Here is a 25,277-nt window from a genome sequence, read left to right on the forward strand (position 1 = left end):
AATGAAATATCAAGATGCTAGCGTTCTAAAATTCTCTAATTCCTAAGAGCTGCTGTAGACTAGAGCTGATATATTGCATCAGAAAGTGCTGGTTGGCGTTCAGGAAAAATGAAATGTCCTGTTTCAAAAACAGTTGTCATGCATGCAGTCTAGTTGCTCAGCTGGAAAAATTGCTTAAGTTACTGCTCAAGTGTGTTTGACTTTGTGCATGTTCTGTGGTAAAATTGAGACCTGCGTTTTAATTTTACAGCTTCAAAGAACCTCCCCTCCTGACTGATGCATTAGAGCCAAATATTAAGTTGCGACAAGCAGAAAGGATATTTGAAAATCAACTTATTGGACCAGAATCCGTTGCCAATATTGGTGGTAAGTACTAGAAAACAACTTAAACTATAGGGATTAGGGTGTTTTTTTTTTTCCACTGTTGCTTCTTTGCTAAGAGTTTGATTCAGCAATGTAGATAGCACTTAAATACCAGATTGTGCAGGCTTCCATGTGTCTGCAACTTGGGGTTGTTTTGGTGTCTGCAGTTGCCATGTCAGAGCTGTGTATCTCCAGGCAGTCCCTTTCCTGAAATTAGTTATTTAGATCTCACAAGAAATCCTTGCCTTTCTGGCAGATGGCCTTTAATATCATCAGGGTCCTAACTGTAAGATCTATTGATCTGTCTGTTCACTTGGGTAACTTTTTAACTAGATTGCACTGGTTATGGAGCTGTTAAAACATCTGTCTATATGACTGGGTATTTTAAGTTTTCTAGAGTGTTAAGATTTATTTAAATAAGATAAAACCTGTAATCAATAAATTGGATTTAATGGTACATCAGATGGCTAAAGATTATAATTTAGTACTGCTGCATATATCCATTGGAGGCACTTTTACATAATTTTGTCCCACTGCACAGAGACCACCTATTAGGTCCATCATGTCTCTTACTGAGCAGCTTGTTATCAGAAGGGCCAGACTCAAGAGGACTTGGTGGCCTGAGGACAGTGCCTTTATGATGAGATTGACTGGGCAGCATGAGCTGAGAATGTTGGGATTCCAGGCCTAGACCTAGCATCAGCTCTTTGAGTGTTTTAATATTAACAGGAAACAAATTGCTGGAGCTGCAGTTTCTTATCTGAGATAATCTCTGCGGTTTCCTTTAAACATGGGACTTCATTAGTACCAATATATTTAACTCAGTTCCTGCTGCCATGTTTCCTGGTTAACTAGAAAAATATTTCAAATCCTTAATTATTTATCTTTTTAGGGAAGTGCCCAGTAATCACGACCAAAGTCCTTCTTCTTTAATTTCTGCTGTCACTGCTTGCTTCCACTAACACGTTGAAGTGTTTATTTAAAGTATGGGTGCTATTTGCTGCTTCCCAACTAGCTAGTCTTTCAGATTCTATTCCAAGGGTGGCAATGATTTTGATGGGGAGGCCCACTCTGAGAATTTGGGAAGTGGTCAAGGGCCACGCTTTGTGATATGGATGTAGCTTGGGATGAGGTATTGGGCTGCAGGAAGAAGTGTTGGGTGTAGCAGGTGGTTGGGACTTTGGCAGGGGATTATGGTGCAGGGTCTGAGAGGGGTGTGGATGAAGAAGGGGGTTGTGACCTAGAGCAGGGTGCAGGGGTTTGTGATGTGGGGGAGAGAGGAGGTTGAGTGCCAGGTTCAGGCTCTGGTAAGGATATTTCTTAACCTTAGGCAGCTCCTGGCCAGCAGCTAAGCAGGACCCTCGGCAAGTACTCGGCTTGCTATTCCCCCACGTCAGTAAAAGCAGCCAGCTGTTGGGCCATAGGCGTCTCTGCATGCCACGACCCCCTGAGGGGGTCGTCTGGGTGCTGCACGCATGGCGTAACAGTGCCCATTGTCCAGTTTCCAGACAATGGGAGCTGTGAGATTATGCTGGGGGTAGGGGCAGCGGCTGCACACACATCATCCTCCCACCCCGGGGGCATGCAAAGACTCACATGGCCCTGCAGCCGTCCACTTTGAGTGGTGTTGGGCGCGGCAGGGAGCCTGCTCCTCCTGGGCCATGGACAAGCAGGAACTGGTGGTTTGGCAGACCAAATGCTGCTCATAGGACTTATTTTGCCCACTTTGTTCTATTCTCTAGAAGATGGAGGTTAAAGGCAGATTAATGGCCTTGAGATGGATGAAAACCCTGACCTGTCTGGAAGTCAGAACTTTTTAGGAAGTAGAAGCTGTTCCTTCCTTGAAGATCAAAATAACTTTTTCTTTTATAGCTGTGGGGTAAACCATTGAATTCCAAGCAGTTAAACTAGAGGTTTTAGAATCCCAAAAAGTTTAGCAAATCGTCTAACCCAACCATCTATGTACCTTTAATTTTTAAGAACCATGCCAAAGTTCAGAGAGGGGCTTGAGCCCGTCATGGTGAATTAAAAGCCAACTTGTCCCATTGCTGTTGTGTGACTTGGCCTCCAAATGTTTACTTGGCAACATTTTTGGGTCAGGCTGTTTTAGGGATTAATCTTATCATTCCCTTAAACTGAGGCCAGATCTACGTTAGGTCTGAAAGTTGATCCTAGATATGCAGTTGCCGTAGCTGGAATCGACATGTCAGGTTGTCCTCACAAAGGGAGGTTTCTCACCACTTTCTCCTGCTGAACTCCCCAAACTCCTTGTGAGAAAGAAGAGAACCAGGGCTGATTGTCAAGCCCTGATGGTTTGATTTAGTGCATTCCCCACTAGGCACACAAAGTCAAACCCTGGAAGATCTATCCTGACCAGTTTGTTCTTCTGGTAAGTATAGACATACCCTGAGGGATATTTTCCTAGATCAAGTGCAGCATAAGCAGCATCAGTATAAAATCTCTGCTTGTGTGTTTTGGGACTGAAGGAATCGTTTGTAGCACGGAAGAAAATTCAGTTGGTGGCATCCCTGTTGAGAGTAATAAGAAGGGTGACTTATGGAGTGGTGTCTCATTCTTTTTTTGTTGATGTGAAAATCTGCTCACTGAGATGAGGCCAGAGAACCATCACTCATGTCCATGGTCAAATTCAAAGCAGCCACCTGGTCTGAGACTCAGTCCCTCCTTTTTATCTGAATGAATCTAGTTAAATCAGTTGAGTGCTTTACAGGCCCTGTGTCTTTCCCCACTCACATCAGTTGCAGTACAAGACTAAATAGAGAAAATTTTATTTTTCACTAAATGTGTTCTAAGTACATTAGCTTTATGTGGGAAGAATGTGGGCTCAATGCTGACATTTGTGCCACATCATTATGAAATGATTTTCTATTACAGCAGTTTTGTAGCCAGGCTAATCATACCATTTGTTTGTGCAGACGTGCTGTTTACTGGCACAGCTGATGGAAAGATTCTAAAGATTGAAGATGGGGAAATAAAAACATTAGCCAGACTTGGCCATGGTCCTTACAGTAAGTAAATAATCATTCCTGAACTTTATACACTGATATTATTCAGCTGGAAGCCTCTGGGTTAGATTTTCTAATGATTGAATGCAAACTTATTAATCTTGCTCTCTTCTGCATGTGCACATCTTCATATATTTCAAAGCACAGTGCATGTGTGCAAGAGCTAAATTTTAGACAACAGTAGTTTGTCCATGCTTAGTTGGCGTGTATTTTCAATAGCTTCTTCATTTCACAAGCTATATTATACCTCTGCAAAGCTGTGATTATTTGTAACTGAACGTCCTCTACCCTAACATGATAAACTAATATTTGTGAAAAAACTAATATGTACATGACAATGTGCCTTTGTCCTGGTCTTTGACAAAGTCAGTGGAAGCTACACATATATATAACCTTGGTCAGTGAAGCCTCTTCAGTTCAGAAACTAACATTAGGTAGCAACATCAGAAGATCTTGGCTGTCCTCTCGTGCACCGGTGTGTATACCTGTTAATAATGGCAGTGCAGCTGCACCTGATTATTGCATGTATAGACGTAGCCAAAGAGAGCACAACATCTGTAGACAGGGTTGGGGCTCTACTTTCCTGTTTGCACATGGATTATATGGTTTGGCTGTCAGATTTCATGTCCACATTTAGCTGCTTGCATAATTACAGTAAGATGTATATAAGAGCATTCAAATGCTTCTGTGATACCTAGTGAGAGAGCCGTGATGCTGATGACGAAAAATTAGGTCTGCCCTTTCTAATACAAGACAGGAGTGTGCATGGATCTTATGTAGGAGTGCAGGTTAGGGGAATACCAGAAGCATGTGTTATCCCTCTGCTCTGCTCATCTTCCTGCAGCCTGTATGTAGCACGTTTTGTGTGGGGAAGTGGGTTGATTGTGCTTGTGATGGGTTCTCTCCCAACATGTCACCTGGAACTGGGGTGTAGCTGACCCCCTCTGACTTACCAGCCTGGGTTTTCTCTCTCACAGTACTGCTGTGGCAAGCTGCAGACCCTTCCATCCTGTGCTGTCACCAGCATGCACGCCCAGCTACGGTTACACTTGTATTGTCTAACCAGCTCCTGCATAGGAAGGCTACAGCTAGGGCTACTCTCAGCTCCTCAGGAAAGCACCCCTCTGGAGTATAAACCTGAAATTATACCATGTTGTGCTGCTCAGGAAACTCTACAGAATGAGCTCATAAAACTTGTCCCCTCCCTCAGTGTGGAGAGGAATATGCAACAGCCTTTCCACTGAGTTACGATTCCCACGCTCTTCACTTCAACTTACTTGTGTAGATGAAGCAAAACCAGGTTTTAAGTGATGGCTAATAGATCAAAGCAGATTACCTAGCAAATAAAGCAAAAATGCAAATTAAGTTTACTGTACTAAAGTGATTGGATATGAATGGCAGATTCGCCCCCCACAAGAGTCGTACAAGCAGTTGGAGGTTCTTAAGGGCACGCTGCTCTTGTTCTGCAAACCCCTTTCGCCTGGGTCCAGCACATCCCTCAGTTCCATCTTTGTTTCTCAGGTGGTTCCAGGCATCTTCCCTGTGATTTTCTATTAGCTGTGGTGAGGCTTTTGTTTGAAACAGTGGAAGTCCTCCCTACCCACTCTGTGCAAAATTAATGAAGGAAGGGGGCGGGGGGGGGGTCACAGACAGTGCTGGATGCATCTTAGGGCTCCCCGTTTTTGACAGGGCATCTACCACTATATTTCATCTCTATGTGAGCTAAGTGCATTTCATATTCTTGTAGGACTAAACTCACACAGCAGCCTGGGGTTGGTTCCCTTGTCCTTATGCAGCCAAACCAGAGGGGCATGATTACTTAATACAGTGAACTTCCTCTTGTACAAATAAGGTTTAAGCTGCTTCACGGCCGATACAATTTCCTAACATGGGGTTTTGATGACAGCTTAATTTTCAGTGGGTGACGGTTCTTGCTTATGTATGCACTAGGATGTCTCCTACCACCATCCCTTTCTTGCATTATCACTGCCCCCCGAACAATTTTGTAAGCATCTGCATATAACAGAAATGGGTTTTCCAAATCAGGACTGGCTAAAACAGTTTCTTTGGCCAAGGCACTCTACTTTCTGGAAGCCCCAACAGGGGTTTTCTGTCAAGGCCTCCTATCATTGCTCACTCATTGTAACTGTACTTTCACCAACAAACCTTTCAATGCCAATATTATAAAAGTCTGAGCTTCTGATCCAAAACTTAACCTGGTTTTGTGGATCGTAGTCACTGTCACAGAGCCTTCGTGGATCACAACTGAGAACACCAAATTCAGGTTTCGCTGCTGAGAAAATGGGAAAGTACACTCCTAAATGGGCAATTTAGCTCCCTTGAGGATATCACACCACCAACAAAAGTAAGCTTCTGGTTCGCCGCACTGACTAATGAGAGGCCAGAAAAACAGCTTACTGAGGTGCTTCAGTCCTTGTATCATTACCAAAAATATGAGAGTCTGGGATGAGTGGTTCTTTACAAGCAGTCTCATCAAATAAAAGTTTTTTCTGATCTTAGAGAACAGCCACACACCCACGTCTATCTACAACTCAGGTCTTAGCCAAAAATCACACTCTTGTTCCCTATTAGCACCTAAAATCTAAAGCTTTATGAAAGAGAGAGGGGAAAAAAAGAAAATTGGGAAAAGGAATCAAATATATACAATAATTGCAAAGTTCTTGGTTCAGGGTTGTAGCGGAGAAGGAATGAACCACTGGTTTAAGTCAAGTCACTGGTTGCTTCCAAGTCACTGGAGGGACTTCAGTCCCTAAGTTAGAATGTTCCCCTTAGTTTAAGTTCACAGTCCACAGGCTTGAGTAGACAAAATAGAGGTGTTTTCAGGGCCTTTTATAACTTTTGCCATGAGGAGGGAAAACCATTGTTCATACTGTGGAAAATTACAGTAGCAAGATGGAATATGGAGTCACATGGGCAAGTTACATGTCCATGCCTAATTCTGCTTAGTCCCAGCAGAGGCCATTACCCAGAGTTCAGATGGAAACTCCATTTTGTGTACATGGATGTCTTTGATGATGCTCCATTGTGAGTTAACTGCCTCCTTGAAGGGCCACTCAATTTGAATGGTCCCTTTATGATATGCTGGCTAAACATTTTGCAGTCATTACTCCAGGAGCAAACATTTTGAAATACAGGTATAAAGCCAATACTCAACTTCAAATACAGAAATTATAAAGGCATACAAATGGCATAATCATAACCTGCAGTTCATAACCTTTTTGTTGCAAACATGTAACATATTGCAACAGCAGTCTGGATGGTCATAGAATCTGACAATGTCATACTGCAATTCAGCCTTTGCCTTCAGGGGTTTCTAGGAGTCTTCTTGAGTGAGGCCATGCACTTATATGGCTGCTCAGGAGAGAGTCATATGCTACCCAGCTGATTAGCAGTGTGTCCAGAGCTAGGTTTTGTGTTTCTGCTGGTGGGTGTACTTGCACAAGCCTCTATGCACTTAAAAAAATTATTCCATACAGGGTGAAAAAGATGAGAGGGCACATTCGTGGGGAGTGAAGAACTCCAGATGATATCCCTCCCTTCTATATAGAGTTTCTGCAAATGGTGTGAACCCTTTGCTCCCAAAATGTCTCAGACATGTCTGTGGAAAATACTGATATCCCAGGATGGAGTCCAGAGATGTGGTCTCAACACATGTCCTTGTAGTCATAGCAGCCATTGCTCACAGTCTGTTTGGAGCAAGAGGGGCGCACCAGGTGGGAGATAAGTTTCTCCTAAGGCCTGTGGGTTTTTTCCTAATGGTTCGTTGCCCTGAATAGGCTCTTCCCAGCCAGCCATCTAGACTGAAAAGGGATTGTCAGATGGGTGTTTCCCAGTTGTAACTGTGTTTGAAATACAGATATCGTTGATATAATTTCAGATGAAAAAATGATGTGTGCGTACAAATTGGAAGTCATGATTTGCTGAATATGATTATGCTATAACACCTAATGTGATTTCTCTTTCATAAAATCATCATAATTATTCTTCAGTCATATAATATCACTATGAAGATTATGGTGTTTAGTGTCACAGCCCTGTTCCAGCTCCCTGGGGTATATGACAGCAAAAGAGACAGAGAGAAGGTTGGTCCGTGCCCCCAAACCCTTTGCCTCATTTTTGACAATGGCCATGGCCCTTGAAGATGTAGTAGTGAGCATGAACACCTGTATAGCTGTGATTCTGGGGGAGGCGCCTCACTGTGCTTTCTTTAGATATTGGAATGCCTCCTCCTAGTCCAGGCTACCCCAAAATGGCGTTATCTAGCAGCTCTCAATTTATAGAAGCTTAAGAAGAGGCAGTGTCATGGACCACTAGGCAAAAGTTTTGGTTCTATCAGGCAAGCAGGTGTTCCATACAGCTTAATTTGTGGCTATTTCAGAAGCTATGTGAAAGACACCAGTCCTGCTTGGCCTCTTGTACCATTAAGGATTATAGGGATTATAAATCTTTCTAAAGATTGCTTGCATAAAAATAAATAACAGCTGGGCCTAGCTTCCTAGGTCAGAATTTCTTCTCTGCTCTGCTATGACGGCTATGCTTTGCAAATTAGCCACCTGGTTGCTCTCATCCTCCCCAGATGTTTGCATCTCAGTAACGCTGTCCTTCAGGACTACAAAGGAGTTTTGTACTGGAATGCTAACTGTTTTAGAGTTGTAGTTGTGAACTTTTTTCCCAGTTGCAGAAGAGTTTGAGGTTTGGTGACTGTTACGTTGTGTAGATATAATGAAAATAGCTTGTCTCTCTCAGTTAAACAAGCTTTCATCTTTTGTTTTCCCTTCTTTTGGAGAGACGAGACATTTTTTGAAAGAAAAATGTGGAAAGAGTTGTATAAATTAGAATTGCTATATTGTAAGCACCAGCCACCTCACCATGACAAGGAATGGACCATGGGGTGATGCTACCATGTAAAAATTTGGGAATACATCACAATTGCCTAGAAAGAGACCTGCGATAAAATACTGGGAAAGAGGACCAGGCATTGCAAAGAATGGATCCCAGCAGGAACTCTCAGAAAAGCGAAGGAATGAAAGGACAGAAGAGCAGCAGTCAACAGCAGCAAAACAAGAGCAGCCAAGGCAGAAGCTCAGAGACTGTATTCAGAAGCCAACAAAGAAGTTAAAAAGGTTGTAAAACAGAACAAGAAGAACTTTACGGAAAGCCTTGCACAACAAACTGCAGGATGGAGAAATGTCAAAGAGCTGTGTGACAGCACACGGAAGCTAGCTTTGTCATGGTGTACAGTGGATCAGCCTGTGTAGGATAAGGAGGGGCATGTGCTGACAAACCCAAGTGAGCAGCACAGTAAGTGGAAGGACCACTCTGAAGAGCTACTGAACTGCCCTGCCCACATGGAACCTCCCAATTTACCACCTGCAAATGAACAGCAACAGACCTGCAAAAGAAAAAATCAGAAAAGCCATCGCCCATCTGAAAAGTGGAAAAGCACCTGGTCCAGACAACATCCCCACAGAAGCAATCAAGGCAGGTAGTGAGACATCAGTCAACACGATGTATAATCTATTTGGGAAAATGTGGGACAGTGAAGAGATCCCACAAGACTGGAAACATGGCTACCTTATCAAGCTTTCAGAGAAGGGCAACCTGAAGGAATGCAAGAACTGGAAGAGCATCCCATTACTGTCTGTTCCAGGAAAAGTGTTCAGTAGGATTGTCTTGGAGAGAATGAAGACAGAAATCGACAGACAGCTCAGGCAAGAACAGGCCGGCTTCCGAAGTGAGAGATCCTGTACTGACCAAATAGCACCATAGAACAGTCACTTAAGTGGAACTCCCCCCATACATAATCTTCATAGACTTTGGAAAAGCCTGTGACAGCATCGATAAGAGACGCTTTGTGGAAACTGCTCAACATCCCGGCATCCCATCCAAAATTATTAATCTGATCCGTTCAACGTGCGAGCCCTTGAGATGCCAAGTTATTCACAATGGTGTCGTGACAGAATCCTTCAGCATACTGTCAGTGACGGGACTCTCTGGATGGTCAGGTAAATAATGTTTAAATGAGTCCCTGAATAAGGGAGCAAACTCCCTGTGTGTTCGATGCCGGGACCCAGACCAAATCCCCACTACGAAACCCAGCCAGGATAATGCCCGCCCTGAGCCTCCTGGAAAGGAGTAGCTAGCAGGAACAATGAGACAAGGACAAGGGTGAAAGGACAAAAAAAACCCCAAAGTAACTAAGATCTTTATTAGGGGACACAACGAGGTCAGGATGCAACAAGTAACAGTTTAAAGTACAACCTAATTTAAACTCTGTTAATACCTACACTTACGTTTGACACTGTATCCATTTTGAGTCTTGCTCCTTAGTTCTTGAAATTGATTTTATTATTCCGCAAGGCAAAAGCTTTGGTTACTGGAGCAAGGGAGGAAGGATACAGGGGTTTAGGAATGAGGGTTGTTGGGAGCTTAGAAATCCCCACTGTCTCCTTCCAAAGCCGGAGTGGGGGTGCTAAACCCGACTTCCGTGTGGGGTCGGGTTGCTAGCCCGACCCAAGGGGTTGGTACCTGAGGGCCAGTCGGGACTGTCCCTTTATTTTGTGGAGGTCCCTGGTACCCTCTAGTGGGCCCAACTAAGTGAACCTGGGAGGCGTGTGCTCTTCCTCAGGTCGCTGGGGTAGGATTGACAGCTCAGGGAGGCAATGCCTTGTCCTGCAGTTTATTTGAAGGAGGTAAGTAAGGGTAAAGGGAGAAAGGGTAGAAGGTAAAGGGTTAGTTAAAACTTAAGAGCGACACATGATAACAACCTACACTTACTACGAACATCAATTATTAATTAAATGTGCTGAAGTTTGGCTAATATGGTGAACCCTGCCTGGGATGTCCAGGCCTGACCTCAGGGGCCTTGTCAGAGGAAGGAACAACGGGGAAGCAACCCCCCGGTCCCTCATAGAGGGTCCCAATTACCCAGGTGGGAGTGAATGTAAAATAGGTATATAGCTATATTAAGGTAATTTTTACGTGTCCAGTCCGGTTAGGTAAGGTCCAGTCCAGTAAGAGTCCAGTCCGGTAGTGGTGAAGTGTTGACAAGATGGCAGGCGGCGAGAACGAAGGTGCCGCTGTGATGGCAGGCTCTGGGCTTCAGCAGGCGAGCACGCAGTACCTCACCCTAGTGGTGAAGCCAGGTCGCCGCTCGCCTGATTCACCTCAGGGCTGCTTGTTGCTTCTTGAGGCTAGAGAGCAGTGAGGCGTGATGGTGCGAAGCCGCCGCTTCAGGCCACAAGGCGGCTCAGGGCCCTGTCAGCGCTGGCTGAGGTGGCTGGGTGTAATCAGCCAGGCAGTGATTTCGCTCTGTTCAGCACCGCTCAAGGGCGAGTGCTGAGGTGATTTCAGCTCTAGTTCAGCACCGCTCAAAGGTGAGTGCTGAGGTGATTTCAGCTCTATGCCCCTTAGGGCTGGTCTAAGGTTTCGGCGGACACCACTCAGAAGCAGCCAGCGCCTCCCTATGCAGGGTAACAGAAGCAAGTCTGTGTCCCCCAGGGCCGCAGAATGCCCGAAGGTACCTGCTTATATTGATCAAACTCATACATGATTCATAAGCTAATTTCCATACGAAGGTTCTAAGCACATGTTTTCAAACAGGTCCTCTGGGCCAGGGAAGCTTCCAGAAGCTGTTCACCTGCACCCAATGAGGAGCCTGGATTTCAAATCCATGATTCTGAGGTGTTTGTGAATTCAGGTTACTGGGGAAACCAACTGACACAGAGTGACCACTACAGGGGGCTGCTAAATGGCAGCCTGTGTATCTTTAGAGTCTACCTGCCCCTGCAATGACATTAAATAGGCCAAAGGCTTGTTTCCCCTGGCCCACAGGGACAATAATGCCTGAGGGAGGAAAAATCCCTGACAGTCAGGAGTGCAACAAGGGTGCCTACTGTCACCTTTCCTGTTCTTGATCACAAGGGACTGGATTAAAAGCAGGACAACAGATGGCCATCAATGGGACATTCACTGGACACTTTCCAAACGGCTAGAATACATGGATTTTGCTGACAATGTCACCTTCCTTTCACGCCGACGTAAAAGCATGGAAGAAGAGGTTGCAACACTAGACAAAACTGCCTCAATGACTGGACTGAACGTTAACAAGGGAAAGACCAAGACGATGAGGCTCAACCAGCCCAACAACACCTCCATCACATTGTGAGAGGGTGGCCTGTAAGATGTGGACCAGTTGACCTACTTGGGGAGGAGAATATGGGCAGAGGTGGAGGAACAGACAAAGGTATCAGTGACAGGACAGGGAAAGGAACTGCTGCATTCAAGACTCTTTGTCCCATATGGAGTTCACAAGTAATATCTGTGAAGATGAAACTGCATCTCTTTAACACAAATGTGAAGAGTATGCGCTTGTGTGGAGGTATAGACCTAGTATACTAAAAAGTCTTCGGATCACAAGCTAAAGATATTCATAAACAGGTGCCTGAGGTACATCCTTCACATCAAATGGCAAGACTTTGGAACAGAGCAGGACAAGAACCACGTGATGTTCAAATCAAGAGAAGAAAGTGGGGAAGGCTAGGCCACACTCTCAGAAAACCACCATACAGCATAGTCTGTCAACCTTTCACATGGAACCTGCAAGCAAAACTCAAAAAAGGAATATCTCAGACAACATGGAGAAGATCTGCTGTGATTGAATGACGACAATTGGGGTACTCCTGAAGTCAGCTAGAAGTTTTGTCCCAAGACAGAGTGAAGTGGAGCAGACTTGTAGATGACCTATGCTCCACTTGGAGTACAAGGGTTTAAGTCAAGGCAATATATTAAGGAGGATGAAGCTAATCAGCATATAATTACTGTAATTTTTTTCCTTATTATCTTTTCCCTGTATTTATTGAACATCTAGCACCCTTCATGTGAAATTAGACCCAGATTAGATGCATTTGATTGCATAATTACATGTTGAGTGAGGCATGCATTTTGTGAATTTGTTTGTTTTTTTTTAATTGAGCTCATTACATGTTATCTAAATGTACTGCAGTGTTGCTTTAAAGTGCTTTATTTGGAAGCAGGGCTCTGGAGAACTGAGTTAAACTCCCAATTTTAAGAAAGTTTAGGTTGTCAGGTTTGAAATAAACTTTTTTTCAATGCTGAACTTGGAGGCATGCGGCCAATTTTAGGCATGCGGCCAATGTCTGCATTGCAATTCGGAGGCACAAATGCAGTGTGCATATGTTTATAGAGCTAAATTTAATTGAGCTAGCCTGCTAAAAAAATAACTGTAGTACAGGCTGGAATCCAAGATGGGTTTGTAATTGGGCAACTAGCCTGTTCTGCTGTGGATGCATTGTTATTTTTAGTGAGCTGGCTCCATCCAAGAGGGATTGGAGTGACACTTTATGAGCTGTCCTGACTGCCGTGTAGACGTACCCACACAAAAGACAAGTGGGAATTCTCTGCGCTCCATGGGTGCAATGGCATCACAGCCCTTTTGTTTTAGCCTCTCTACATCACTTTATTGTGCATCAGGCCAGCTCCTCAGCTGGTGTGAATGGCACAGCTCCGTTGCTGTCAATGGAGTTATGTTGATAAAACAACAGTATATCCCACACGAAGATCAGGCCTGCTATGTCATTCCTTAGTAAATCTAAGACTAAGACACTCCCTGAAAAATAGTCAAGCAGCTGTTTTCCAGCCTATGCCAAGAAGTTTGAGGGATGTTTCGACATGCATTTAAATGCTCCCAAAGCACAATAGCCACTGATTATCGTAGCGGAATCTCTGCATAGAGCCTGGACTGTTACTGGTGCACTTCCAGCTAGTTGACTTTATCTAGTGAATTTTAGTATACAAATTGTGTTACTTATGTGGCAGGTGGAGAGAGAACTCAAACAGCGATGGAAAGATTGGTGTTAGAGTAAACAAGTAGAAGAGGTTGCAGGGTAAATGTTAAAGAGCAGCAACCACTACTCTGGACATGTTTAAAAAAAAAAGTTATAGTGTGACTTGCTTGCAGTGGATTTCTGCCTGTGTTTTATAATACACAGTAGACTTGAGATCTATGCCAAGTGTTCCCTGATCCACTCCTCCTTTGTTGTCCATTGTCTTTTCGGTGATGTGTGAAGGTGACTAAGGAAACAGTTATTATTAACACAGTGGTATAGGTTGAACCTCTCTCATCTGAAACTCTCTGTATCTGACTGGTGCCAAATGAGAGGCCGAACCGCGGGAGGTCAATATTGTCTAGCAACATTACCAACGCTTTCACTGCTTACTGGTGTCTTAGAAGATATTTAGGGGTAAATTAGAGCTAAATAATGGCACAGAATGCTGTGAGCCAGGACTGGTGGGTGTAAACCAGTGGTTCCCAAACTTTTTGGCATCATGGCCCCCTTTCGATTTCTGATAAACCATCATGCCCCCCACCTCTTCTTTACCATCATCCATCTCCCTTTCACAAAGAATTCAATTCATAATTTAAAATAAACACAAACTTGATATAAAAATGTTATTTAAAATTAAAAATAAGCACAAATAGCTTTTCATGGCCCCTTGCAAATGCCTGGTGCAGCCCCAGCTGGCCAGCTGCCTGAGCCCTGTACCAGCAGCCAGAGCTACTCACGCCAGCCACCCACGTGCTCTAGCCATGTGCTGCCAGAGCCTCCCACCCAAGCTGACTGAGCCCCACACTGCTAGGGCCAGCTGGCTGTCCGAGCCCTGTGAGCTGCCCCCACGAGCCCTGCCTCTCCCCTCCCCCAAAGCCAGGCACCACTAGCCCCCTGGTCTTACCCCATCCCCCTCCCCCAAGCCAGGCACCCCCAGCCCCCTATCTAACGCCATCCTACTGCTCCTCCCCACCCAACCCACACTCACTCACTTTTGCAGGAGGCCGCTAGATCCACATGGGTCTTTGCGGGCTGTCTGCTGTTTATAGCGGCTGCTCTAGGTTGCCCATGTGAAATGTCAGGGGCGGAGAGCCGGAAGCAAAGGCCGGCTCTTTCTTGGGGTGGGTGAATGGCAGGGGGTCTGGGTCACCTTGCACCCCCCCCCCCAGAAATTCTTCAGGCCCCCCTGGGGGGGCACACCCCCCAGTTTGGGAAACCATGTAGTAAACAAACTGTATGGGACTTGTCCACACCCATGATAAGTGATCGTCCAGCTGACTAAACTCATGCTGGATCCCAGATGTTGCTGGATAAGAGAGGCTCAACGTGTAATGTGACTATTGTCTTCATTGTTTGTCAGCTAATGGAATAGTTTTGTTAGTTCAGCTTACAAGGTCACTGTGGTGATTTCAGCTGCGTATGAAATCGCTGGAGTTAGTGGCTATCCCTTGTAGGTACAGTGAAGGTGCTCGTGCCAAATGTTTGTTTTGAAAACACAGATCTTCACTGTCTGCTCTAAAGGAAGATTAATTTCTGTTAGCTGTCAGGAGTATCGAGGTGAGGGCTGCTTGAGGGAAAAATCTCCTGTATTGTTTTCAGCAGAAATTTTTGACTTCTCAGAAGACCAGAATACTCTGATTTTGGGGGTTTCTGGCTAAAAAAAAGTCAACCATTTTTGAGAACGGACACTTTATCAGTGTTTAATCAAAACTCCAAAATTCTGTCAAGACAAGTAATTTGGACTATTTTCAGGCACCCTGACTTGGAGTACTAACAGAGAGAAAGCTGTGCTAGTCTATATACTATCAAAACAAAAAGCAGTCCAGTAGCACTTTAAAGACTAACAGAATAATTTATTAGGTGATGAGCTTTCATGGGACAGACCCACTTCTTCAGATCATAGCCATACCAGATATTTTTCTGATTTGTCAACCTTGATTACTATTTTTGGTTCTCTGTGCTTTAAATATTGAGTCTGTTCTGGTATGGCTATGGTCTGAAGAAGTGGGTCTGTCCCACAAAAGCTCATCACCTAATAAATTATTCTGTTAGTCTTTAAAGTGCTACTGGACTGCTGTTTTGTTTTGACTTGGAATAGTTATGTTGCTTCCTAGCCTAGTCCACAGAGGGCAGTGTTAGCACTAACCTTTTAGTAGCTCTGATTCATTAGTCATTAAAATTTAGTCCCCTCTTGAAAAATGAAAACAAGATGCAAAATGTGGGGGGGGGGCTGGCAGTACAGTCTTGTTGTTTTTGAACATTTCTGGCATGGCTTCTGTATCTATGTATACAAACTGCTGTAAAATTGTCTCAGAAGGAACCAGAGAAGATGAGCCCACCTGCGGGAGACCTCTTGGGATCAGAGTTGGACCAAAAAATACCCTGTTCGTGGCAGACGCCTATTATGGATTATATGAAATTAATCCAGTCACAGGTATGGTTGTTGTTTTTTCCTCCGTGCTTTTGAGCTCTACTTGACTTCTCTGTGCCTTTGTCCCAGTCCCTTCACCCTGGTGTGCCTCTGTATTTCCATCCCCAGAAAGAGGGCTACCGATGCTTACCTTCAGGAAAGCACGTAACCTCTACCATGTGCTTTTTATCCATAGAGCTCAGTGCTGTATTTATCTAAGCAAAAGCATAGTGAGCTGAAGTACATCCTTCACCCCACTATCATACCGAGCATTTCACAATCCTTAATGTATTGACCCTGGCAGCCCTTTTATCCCCTATGTGAGGTGCAGAGTGGGCAAGTTACTTTGCTCTGGCAGACTCCCGGTTTGAGTTAGACTGAGTCTTGAGTGTGGCTCTCCCAAGTCCCAGGCTAGTTCCCTATGTATTGGCAGTCCTTCCATCTCCTGCAATGGTCTGTTTGCATGGGCTCAACTGAATAATCAGAGTTTGAGTTTGTTCTTGAAACTAAAATACATTTTAAAACCTTTTCCAGTGGGTGGCTCTCTACAATGTGAACCTTCTCCCACATAGAAATGTTGCAGTGATACTAGATTTACCCTATATTTCTGTGATTGGCTGAACAACCCCTCTCCATCTCCTCTCCACATGGATGCAAATCTCTTACAAAGTTTTTGTTCTGCGCTGAAATTCTACACAGAGAGCCTCAGCCTAAGTACAATTATTCCACTGGCTGGGGTGGGGGTGGGGGTCAGCGCGGCAGGTAAGTCCTGGCTCTAAAAAGAATAGGTAGTAAAATAAACTCCTTTATGTATCATATCAAAACCTGGACCCTTTGTAGAAGTAAGAGCTGTGAAAGTTAGACAGGAAGAGCTGCCAAAACTCAGCATGTGACATGTATCAACACTTCTCTGTGTTTTTAGAGGAGGGAAGGAGAGATTTCTGGAAAGAAACCTATTTCAGTTTTTTCATTTGATGTATGTATATGAAATCTCTGTTTAAAATAAGAACGTATTTGGATGTGTCATCAGTGACTTCAGAGTTGAGATTGTGTTGAGCTATTTGGCAAAAGTAGAGTTTATATTCCTTATGTCAAGGGTGAGCAAACTTTTTACATTGAGCCCCGCTGCAATTAGCCACCCTGCCCTCAATCTGCAAGAGAACCACTGGAAGGGATGTGGCGTGGATGCTAAGGAAGGGGGTGCTGGAGGGGGGGGCTCCAAGGGGTACCCTGAAGGGGGACGGGTGCTCTGGGAGAGGACCCCCATGAGGGTATGTGGAAGACTCAAGGGGTGCCCCAAAGGGGGAGGGGTGCTTGGGGATGGGGTTGTATCTCAAAGGGAGGACCTCAGGGGCTCAGCTGCACCTCCAACTCGTAGACGTTGCCCTTGCTGGGCTTCTGGCCACAGAATTTGGCGTTGCTGTAGAACAGGGAGGTGGTGACTGTGAGCTGCGCCATATTGATGGGCGGCAGTGGCACCAGGCTGAAGGCAGCCCTGCGCCCCTGCAGGCAGCATTCGCTCCACACCAGCATCTCACGAGACTCATGGGGGCCAGAATGGCAGGCTGCAGGGACCAGTGCAGCCGCCTTATCAAGCCAGGAACTCGCCAGCTACTCCTGCTGCTTGACTCGGGGCCTCTGAACACTCTGATTGGCCCAGCAGTGGGGGGAAGGGGACATTCTCTTGGCGACAGCAGCGGCGGAGGCTGCAGGGGAGAAAGCAGAGGGCTGGGGAGGCAGCGGAAGTTGTAGCGGGAGCGGTTGATCATGTTTGGCCCTCCCTTAAAAAAAATCGCACCCCGCCCTATGTTACGCTCAACCAGAAATACTGATCACTGCCAAATTTATCCTATTAATTTGGAAATGTACAAGGAAATGTATTGATTGGATTAGGGGTTCAATAGACTTGAAAACCTAATCCTTTGTGAAGCTTTGTCAGGAGTTTCTGATCCCTTTAACTCCAAAGGTATTTAGAACAAAGTCCTTTTGCATTAAACAGCCACTTGCATATACCAATTTTTAGAAAGCAAACACAATTAACACTTCATCGCTACCATTTCTGTGCATGCAATGGATATGGTTTGATAAAATGTCAGATGCTGACACCTTAAAATTGTACGCATTTGAAATAGTTTATAAAATTGTAGACACCTGCACTTCAGAGGCTAGAAGAGATAGTAGGCCAGTAGAACACCTCCCCGAATGTGTCAGGTTTAAATTATTGGAATGGCAGGATAAAAGATGGGCCTATTTATATTTTTATTTATTTAATTTATTCACATTTTTATTTTTATACTCAGGTGACGTGAAAATGCTAGTGTCAACCGAGGTACCAGTTGAGGGTCAGAAAATGTCCTTTGTGAATGATCTCACATTGACTCGGGATGGGAGGAAAATCTTCTTCACGGATTCCAGCAGTAAATGGCAAAGGAGGGATTATACATTCCTGGTTATGGAAGGCACAGATGATGGACGGCAAGTATCTATGCACAGCATCCATCTGCCCTGCAGTAGACCAAACTAGTAGGAGTGGCCAGGACAAACTTAGTTGTGTTTACAAACTTTCTGAATCTTGATGGACCTTGCAAATAACGCTGCTCTGAACAGAGCATGGGGAGCAAGTGTGGAAGGAGCTGGCATATGCAGAAATGAAATAGATATAAGAGATTTCCTCCTCCTTCAAAAAAGCTCATTTGTATAAATCTTTTCAGATGGAATGTGCTTTTTAAAATTAAAGGAATTAACCTTTTTTACTCCAGTGCTCTCACACCATTTTCTTGTAGCCTCGAAAAGCTGTTGCATTTCTGCCCTACTTTCCAGGTCACAAATAGTATGCCCTCAGTGTGCTGCTTTTTCTCATTCTTCACCTATAAAACCCGAGAAATAAGGTGTGGGGGGAAGGGAAATGCAGTTGACCAGGCTGCTGTGTCGCACTTCATTCACATACATGCGTGATATTCTTCTGTCTCTAGCCTGCTTGAATATGACACAGTGACAAAAGAAGTGAAAGTCCTAATGGCAGGGCTGAGGTTTCCAAATGGGGTGCAGCTCTCTCCTGCTGAAGATTTTGTGTTGGTAGCAGAAACAACCATGGCTAGAATAAGGAGGTGAGTGAGACACTCAGGGAAGGGGAATACATTATTCTGTCAAATGGCTTTATAGCTAAATGGCTGATTTCTGTTCTAGATAGGTTTTTATACTACGCTCATTACTATCAAAGCCCTTTCTAGTATGTAGTCTGACTACACAACCTTAAAAAAAACAACTCCTCATGATACCCTGCTGATTTCAAGTAGGGCTCCATCAGATGTAATCAAGGCAAATTTTAGTCTTGCGTATGGATCTCTAGGTATTTGATTCCCAGCGCTGTTAGCTTCATTGTGCTTCTCTCGCACAGAGGGAATAGATTGAATGCATACCCTGACTCAGAATGCACAAACCCTGCATTAGTATCCAATTTCACCGCAGTTTGGCTGTGTTGGTAACTCAGAGCACAGTAACCCAACACAAGCCTTAGCCAAAGCCCTTCTCTCTCTGTGTGGCTGCTGGTAGGGTTTCTAGCACCTCTCCTGTTCTCAGTCTCTGCTTCTCTCTAGGCAGTCAGCCCAACTTAGCTTTTAACTCAGCTAGAGTTAATGAGCTTCACATGGAGCAATGGCCCTGCCTGCATTAGAAACAGTTGTGAAAAATTTCCTGCAGTTGCTAGCCCTGGTGCAGCTTTCACTGGTCCAGGTCTGCTGGGTTTCTAGAGGGAAGTCAGTGGAAATGAGTCATCAGCTGCTGTCACCATTCTATGCATCATACCAACTAATTTGGCTTGTTCACAGATAATTTAATTAATGTGGTTCTTAAAACATTGCCTGCAGTTTGTGGTCCATCTCCGTGAAGGCTGTAAACACTGGTGGGTTAAACAGCAAGGTGGGGAACATCGGAATCTCCCAAGTGGACAGTGTAGGAACTGGTCGGATTTCAGAAGCTTTCTTCAGAGTTTGTATAGCTGTTAATGGTGCACCACAGCAGAACATCCCTGCTGCTCCGTTAACTGGACCCACAGCAGTATTGTGGTGTGCCTCTTTCTTCCATCAGCAGGGACTGGTCTGTTTTGTGTGAAGTTTTTTCCAGTATTAAGAAGATTTACATTCTTGTCTTCTATTCACAATAAATTGTGAGCTAAAATCCAAATTTTGTGATACTGGTAGGAAAAGGGAATGTGAGGCTGAAAGTGTTCTTGGAAGGGGTTTCAGGGTCTTTTGGGCTGTCAGGGTTTATAACCAGTCTTCCATTTAGCCACAGAGCATCTCTGGTTTCCTTACACAAGTGGCTGAATTTCAAATAGGCATTATTTCTGGTCTACCTTTATTTCTTTTGAGACTAGGACTTAGTTGACCCCAGTGGGGGGCTAGGCGCCTGCAAGTTAAGTGGGACTGTAAAACAGGAGTCACTTAATTCTTCACTGTGACAAGTATCAGAGAGGTAGCTGTGTTAGTCTGTAGCTTCGAGAACAGATTAAACAGAGACTGGGAGTGGCTCGCAGCTTACAAAGGCAGTTTCTGTGCTTTGGGTGCTAATATCTCCCCATTAGACTCTGACAAAGGCTCACATCCCCCTGTCTGATGTGACTTGTTTTTTCCTCTTTTGATAAGTGCTGTTGATACTGGGCCATTTCCACTTTGCTGAATAGACCTTGTCAGCTCTGGCCTTCCCTCTTACTGGGACCCCACTCTTTAAATACCCCTCTGAAACCATCCCCCCCCATGCATCTGATGAAGCGGGTCTTTGCACACGAAAGCTTATGCTCCAAAATATCTGTTAGTCTATAAGGTGCCATAAGACTTCTTGTTGTTCTTAATTCTTCACTGTACTTGGTGCTCTCATGACATCTTTTCCTCGACCATAGTTCACATGGTAGATTTGACAGGCTATGGCACCAGTCTTCATCTTGTTTCTTGTGGGTAAACTGAGTTGAATTGCTCAGTTCCATCATTTATGTAAGTAATGTGGGACAAATTCTGCAGCTACACTTGCAATAGCAGCAAAAAGTCCACAGAAGGCAATGGAATTATTTTGGTTTCCACTATTGATCAATATGTCCCATTAACTCTTACAGCATCGGTGATATTGCAGCTGTATTACACAGGCAAGCTGAAATCTTGGTATTTCAATGGCATCATTGTATGTTTGGTTTCCCATATCAGACTTGTAGCCCACTTATGGCTTTATTTTGATTTGTCTGCACCACACAGGTTAGCTAATGTTCAGAGAAATTAAATCTTTCTTCCTCTAGGGTTTTCAGTAACAAGGAGAAAAGCTCTTACTCTACTCCATTTTCCTTACTAGAGGCATCTGGCTTTCAATCTCTTCCTTTCATCAGCTAGATCCTTATGTGTGGAGGTACAAGCGGTAGTCGTTGCTAGATGTTTATCAGAGAGAGGAGAATAATGTACACTTCACTCTGCCATCAGTAAGAAACGCTGTTTGTAGTAGAACTGCATTGGGTTTATGTTTACTGTCTGACCTTTCTTTGGGTTAAGAGACTGTTGTGATTTGACAGGTACTATGTGTCTGGATTAATGAAAGGTGGAGCTGATATGTTCGTAGAAAACATGCCCGGCTTTCCAGATAATATCCGGTTAAGCAGCTCTGGGGGGTACTGGGTAGCCATGTCAACTATTCGACCCAACCCTGGATTTTCTATGGTGGATTTCTTATCTGAAAAGCCATGGATTAAAAGAATAATATTTAAGGTAAGAGTATTAAGATATAGGGGAAAATAGCTTATTACTTTATTTGAGAAAAAGAAAACACTTTGGTTTAGGTCTTTTTCCACTCTAAGAGCTCATGATACTCTGGTTAAAACTACACTTATGCGACTTGATGCTTGTTGGAAGCATCATCTGCATTTTTTATAATTAGCAAAACTAAGGCTCACTTTTACCAGTACAAAGTACACAGTTTACCAAGAAAATGGAGGAAACCAGCTGTCTTTTAACTTGTCTATTTTCTTTTGTATTATCAAATTCTCAGCCTCACTAGTGCATCCACATACGGTGTTGCTATTTGATTGCCCTTTCTGCAAATCAAATTAAAAAACAGACAGTATTTTGTTGTAGTTACTTTTTGAATTCTTGGTCATCAGACATTTCAACAGATGTTAAATGATCTGGAGAAAGGGGGAAACAATGAGCTGGCAAAATTTGCAGAGGATACAAAATTGGTCAAAATAATTAAGTTCAAAGCAGACTGTGAAGAGCTTCAAAGGGGTCTCACAAAACTAGGAGACTGGGCAACAATACGGTAGATGAATTAATGTTGATAAATGCAAAGTAATGCACACTGGAAAACATAATCCTAACTATAAAATGACAGGGACTAAATTAGCTCTTACCACTTGAGAGATCTTGGAGTCACTGTGGATGGTTCTCTGAAAACATCCTTTCTGTGCAACCGTAGTCCCCAAAAAAAATAAAAAAAGGCAAATAGTGTTAGAAATAGTCTCTGTGTTTTTATCTATCCCTTTCTTAACTATCTTATTGCCTCTGTGTAAATCCATGGTACACCCGCATCTCAAAAACTGTTTACAGATGTGGTTACCTTATCGCAAAAAAGATATCTTGGCATTGGGAAAAAGTTGAGAAAAGGGCAACAAAAATGATAAAGGTTTGGAACAGCTGCTGTATTGGGAGAGATTAATAAGATTGGGACTTTTCATCTTGGAAAAGAAACTAGGGCTGGGGGTGTGATACAGGTCTATAAAGGTGTGACTGGTGTGAAAAAAGTGAGTAAGGAAGAGTTACTCACTCCTTGCCACAAACTAGGCTCAGAGGTGTAGCTTTGTTAGTCTAGAGTTTCACAAAATACAAAACAAAAACAAGCAGTCCTGGAGGACCTTAAACACTAACAGTTTTATTTTATTTTTGTTGCAGATCTGATGAAATGGGTCTTACCCAGGAAAACTCATTACCTAATAAATGAAACTGTTAGTCTTAAGATGTTACAAAAACTAGGGGGTCACCAAATGAAATTAATAGGTAGCCGGTTTAAAACAAAAAAGGGAAGGACTTGACACAATGCACAGTCAGCCTGTGGCATTCTTTGCCTGAGGATGTTGTGAAGGCCAGGACTTTAGCAGGGTTCAAAAAAAGAGCTAGATAAATTCATGGAGGTTAGGTTCATCAGTGGCTGTTTCCCAGGATGGGCAGGAATGGTGTCTGTGGCCTCTGTGCGTCAGAAGCTGGGAATGGGCAACCAGGTATGGTTCATTTGGTGATTACCTGTTCTGTTCATTCCCCCTGGGGCACCTGGCATTGGCCCTTGTGGGCAGACAGGACACTGGGCTAGATGAGCCTTTGGTCTGACTCATCGTGGCTATTCTTACGTTCATGTATTATTTTAAAAAAATCAATCTGGACTAACAATAGGCACTTAGGGTGGAAATGCCAGGTCAGTTAAACTCATTGTCATGCTGCAGTATAAAAATGTGCGGGTGTGGTAAATAGATATTGAGAGAGGAAGCCATGCTTGGGACCCAGATCACAAATACATAAACAGCGCTACTGAGAGCAAAACCAAATCTTAGATTTTTGCTCACTGGTATCAATCCCATGAAACTGTGTGAGAACCCGAGTGCCCTGTGCATCAGTGTCATGGCTAGTTAATCCTAGAGTGCCACACTGAAGGGAATTTTCTGTCAATCATGCTTTTAAAATTGACTTTTCAGTTCTCTGTAAGATGTTAATCCTCTGATGTTAACTCTCCCTGAAATCTGATGGCTTTTTTTTGCTCACTCATTACTGCGGAGGTTTGGCATGGTCCTGGATTGCTGTTAAATACGTGGTCAGGCTATGTAATTCACGGTTAAATAATTATATATGACAACTTATGTTTGCTGTTTCTTTTTCTTTAGCTGCTAAGTCAAGAAACTGTGATGAAGTTTGTGCCCAAATACAGCCTTGTTGTAGAACTGAGCGAAACTGGCTCCTACAAAAGAAGCTTTCATGATCCCAATGGATTGGTGGTAACTTACGTTAGTGAGGCACATGAACACAATGGATATCTTTACCTGGGCTCCTTCCGGGCTCCATTTATTTGTAGACTTAACCTTGCAGACGTTTAACTGTCCATCCAAAATGAAATGCCAAAATTGTCCTGAAATATTCTAGAATTGTAAAAAGAACACTTGTGGCAATGTTTGACCAAGAAAGAGAGATGGAAATGCATCCATTAGGTGCAGCAGGGAAATCCTATGCTACTGTGTTCCTATGTGTCCTCTTTCTTGGTTTAACTACTTTGTATCTTTAAAGGGTTTAATCTCTGGTTGAGAGAGACAAGTAAATACAACCAAATACGTTCAACTTACTGCACTCATTACAGTCTGCTCAATGGCTTCTCTTAATTTTGAGCTATCTTAAAGGCACCTGTAAACTTTAATAGGTGTTGAGTTCAAAATTCTACACTGGAAATAGGTAAATGGATTCAGGGAAGTAATAGTCAAGTTGAAGAAAGGGTGTCTTGCATGTGCTTACTTCCAGTTGAGATCCTACTCTGGAGGCATGGTTTAAAAATTATGGATTTTCCCACGTCATATTATACTTGGGTGGTAGATTCAGTAACCACCAGAACATGCCTAGAAATCTTACCATGTTACGTAGGTAGCTTCAATTCACTCTATATAAAGAGAACCTGGAACTATACTTGACTGTTAAGTGACATAAAATATTTTACCTGTGACATTTTGACTGTGAATGCTCTTTCTCATAGTATTGTAGTTACATTTTATACACTATTAAACAGAAGATTGGTTCAACTGCGTCTTAAAAAGCATGTTTAAATTCCTGTTCATTATTTATATGGGGAAGTGCCCTCTGTGTGCGCTGCTGCACCTCCTAAGCAGAGGATGAAATACTGTGTTTACTACTTTGTTATACTGATGTGTACAACATTACAGGCATATACTGAAAATGATTCCATTGTTGTTGCCTTTCACTCTCGTTTGACAGGACCAAGTTAACAAAACAGTATCTTGTAGCTCATACCAACAGCGTTCGTTTGGGGCAGTTAGAGTGCAACATTTCCCTGTGTTTTGGCATTCATACCACCTGGTCCGCATGATGGCGCCATGTAGACCGTGCAGAGTTTGTTTAAAGTCCGATTTTCAGTCCATCCTACCGGATACACATGGGTATTGCAGTTGGCTTGAACACTGGTGTTGCAGATCAGGGCTCAGGATACATTTTAGTGCAAATTTGTGAGGTCGTTTACTCAAGGGTTTCCTGAGAGACATGTCCCCAAAGAAGAGCCTGTTCTTGAAACTCCAAAACTCCCCACAACTGCTTTTACAGGAGGGGAAATAGTGGGGATGAGGGAGGGGCCACTTGAAATATGAATCTCTGAAAAACCCCGATGGGTGCTTCTCTGGCTCTCAGACCAAAGCCTGAAGTCAACAAACTAAAGTTTCTTGTTGTCTTTACAGAGCAACCCACTGTGTTGCTGTGTGCTGAGCTTGAGTCATAGCCACTCAAGCATGCTGTGCAGCCCCAGAGTGTGTCTGCGTATGGAGCTGGAGGTGTGACTCCCAGCTCCAGAAGACGTGCCTGTGCTAGCAGTGACCAGGTT

At 43.8% G+C, this 25,277-nt stretch overlaps 1 protein-coding gene across 4 annotated transcripts in view; it reads left to right on the plus strand.

The window, feature by feature from the left end:
* Window positions 1-24,485, plus strand: part of LOC142010780 (adipocyte plasma membrane-associated protein) — a 122,311-nt gene extending 97,826 nt beyond the window's left edge. For 2 of the 4 annotated variants that reach the window (XM_074989210.1, XM_074989212.1), the window contains 7 exons: window positions 251-366; window positions 3,297-3,389; window positions 15,573-15,689; window positions 17,966-18,140; window positions 18,638-18,772; window positions 21,217-21,409; window positions 23,569-24,485. In XM_074989210.1, coding sequence (XP_074845311.1) covers window positions 251-366; window positions 3,297-3,389; window positions 15,573-15,689; window positions 17,966-18,140; window positions 18,638-18,772; window positions 21,217-21,409; window positions 23,569-23,778 — 1,039 coding nt within the window. In that variant the 3' untranslated portion in view covers window positions 23,779-24,485. Of the gene's footprint in view, window positions 1-250; window positions 367-3,296; window positions 3,390-15,569; window positions 15,690-17,965; window positions 18,141-18,637; window positions 18,773-21,216; window positions 21,410-23,568 lie in introns of all 4 variants that reach the window. The other 2 variants (XM_074989209.1, XM_074989211.1) reach the window with 2 other exon arrangements.
* Window positions 24,486-25,277: the final 792 nt, after the last annotated feature.

Source organism: Carettochelys insculpta, chromosome 3 (assembly GCF_033958435.1).
Source record: "Carettochelys insculpta isolate YL-2023 chromosome 3, ASM3395843v1, whole genome shotgun sequence".
In the NCBI taxonomy this organism is placed as follows: Eukaryota; Metazoa; Chordata; order Testudines; family Carettochelyidae; genus Carettochelys; species Carettochelys insculpta.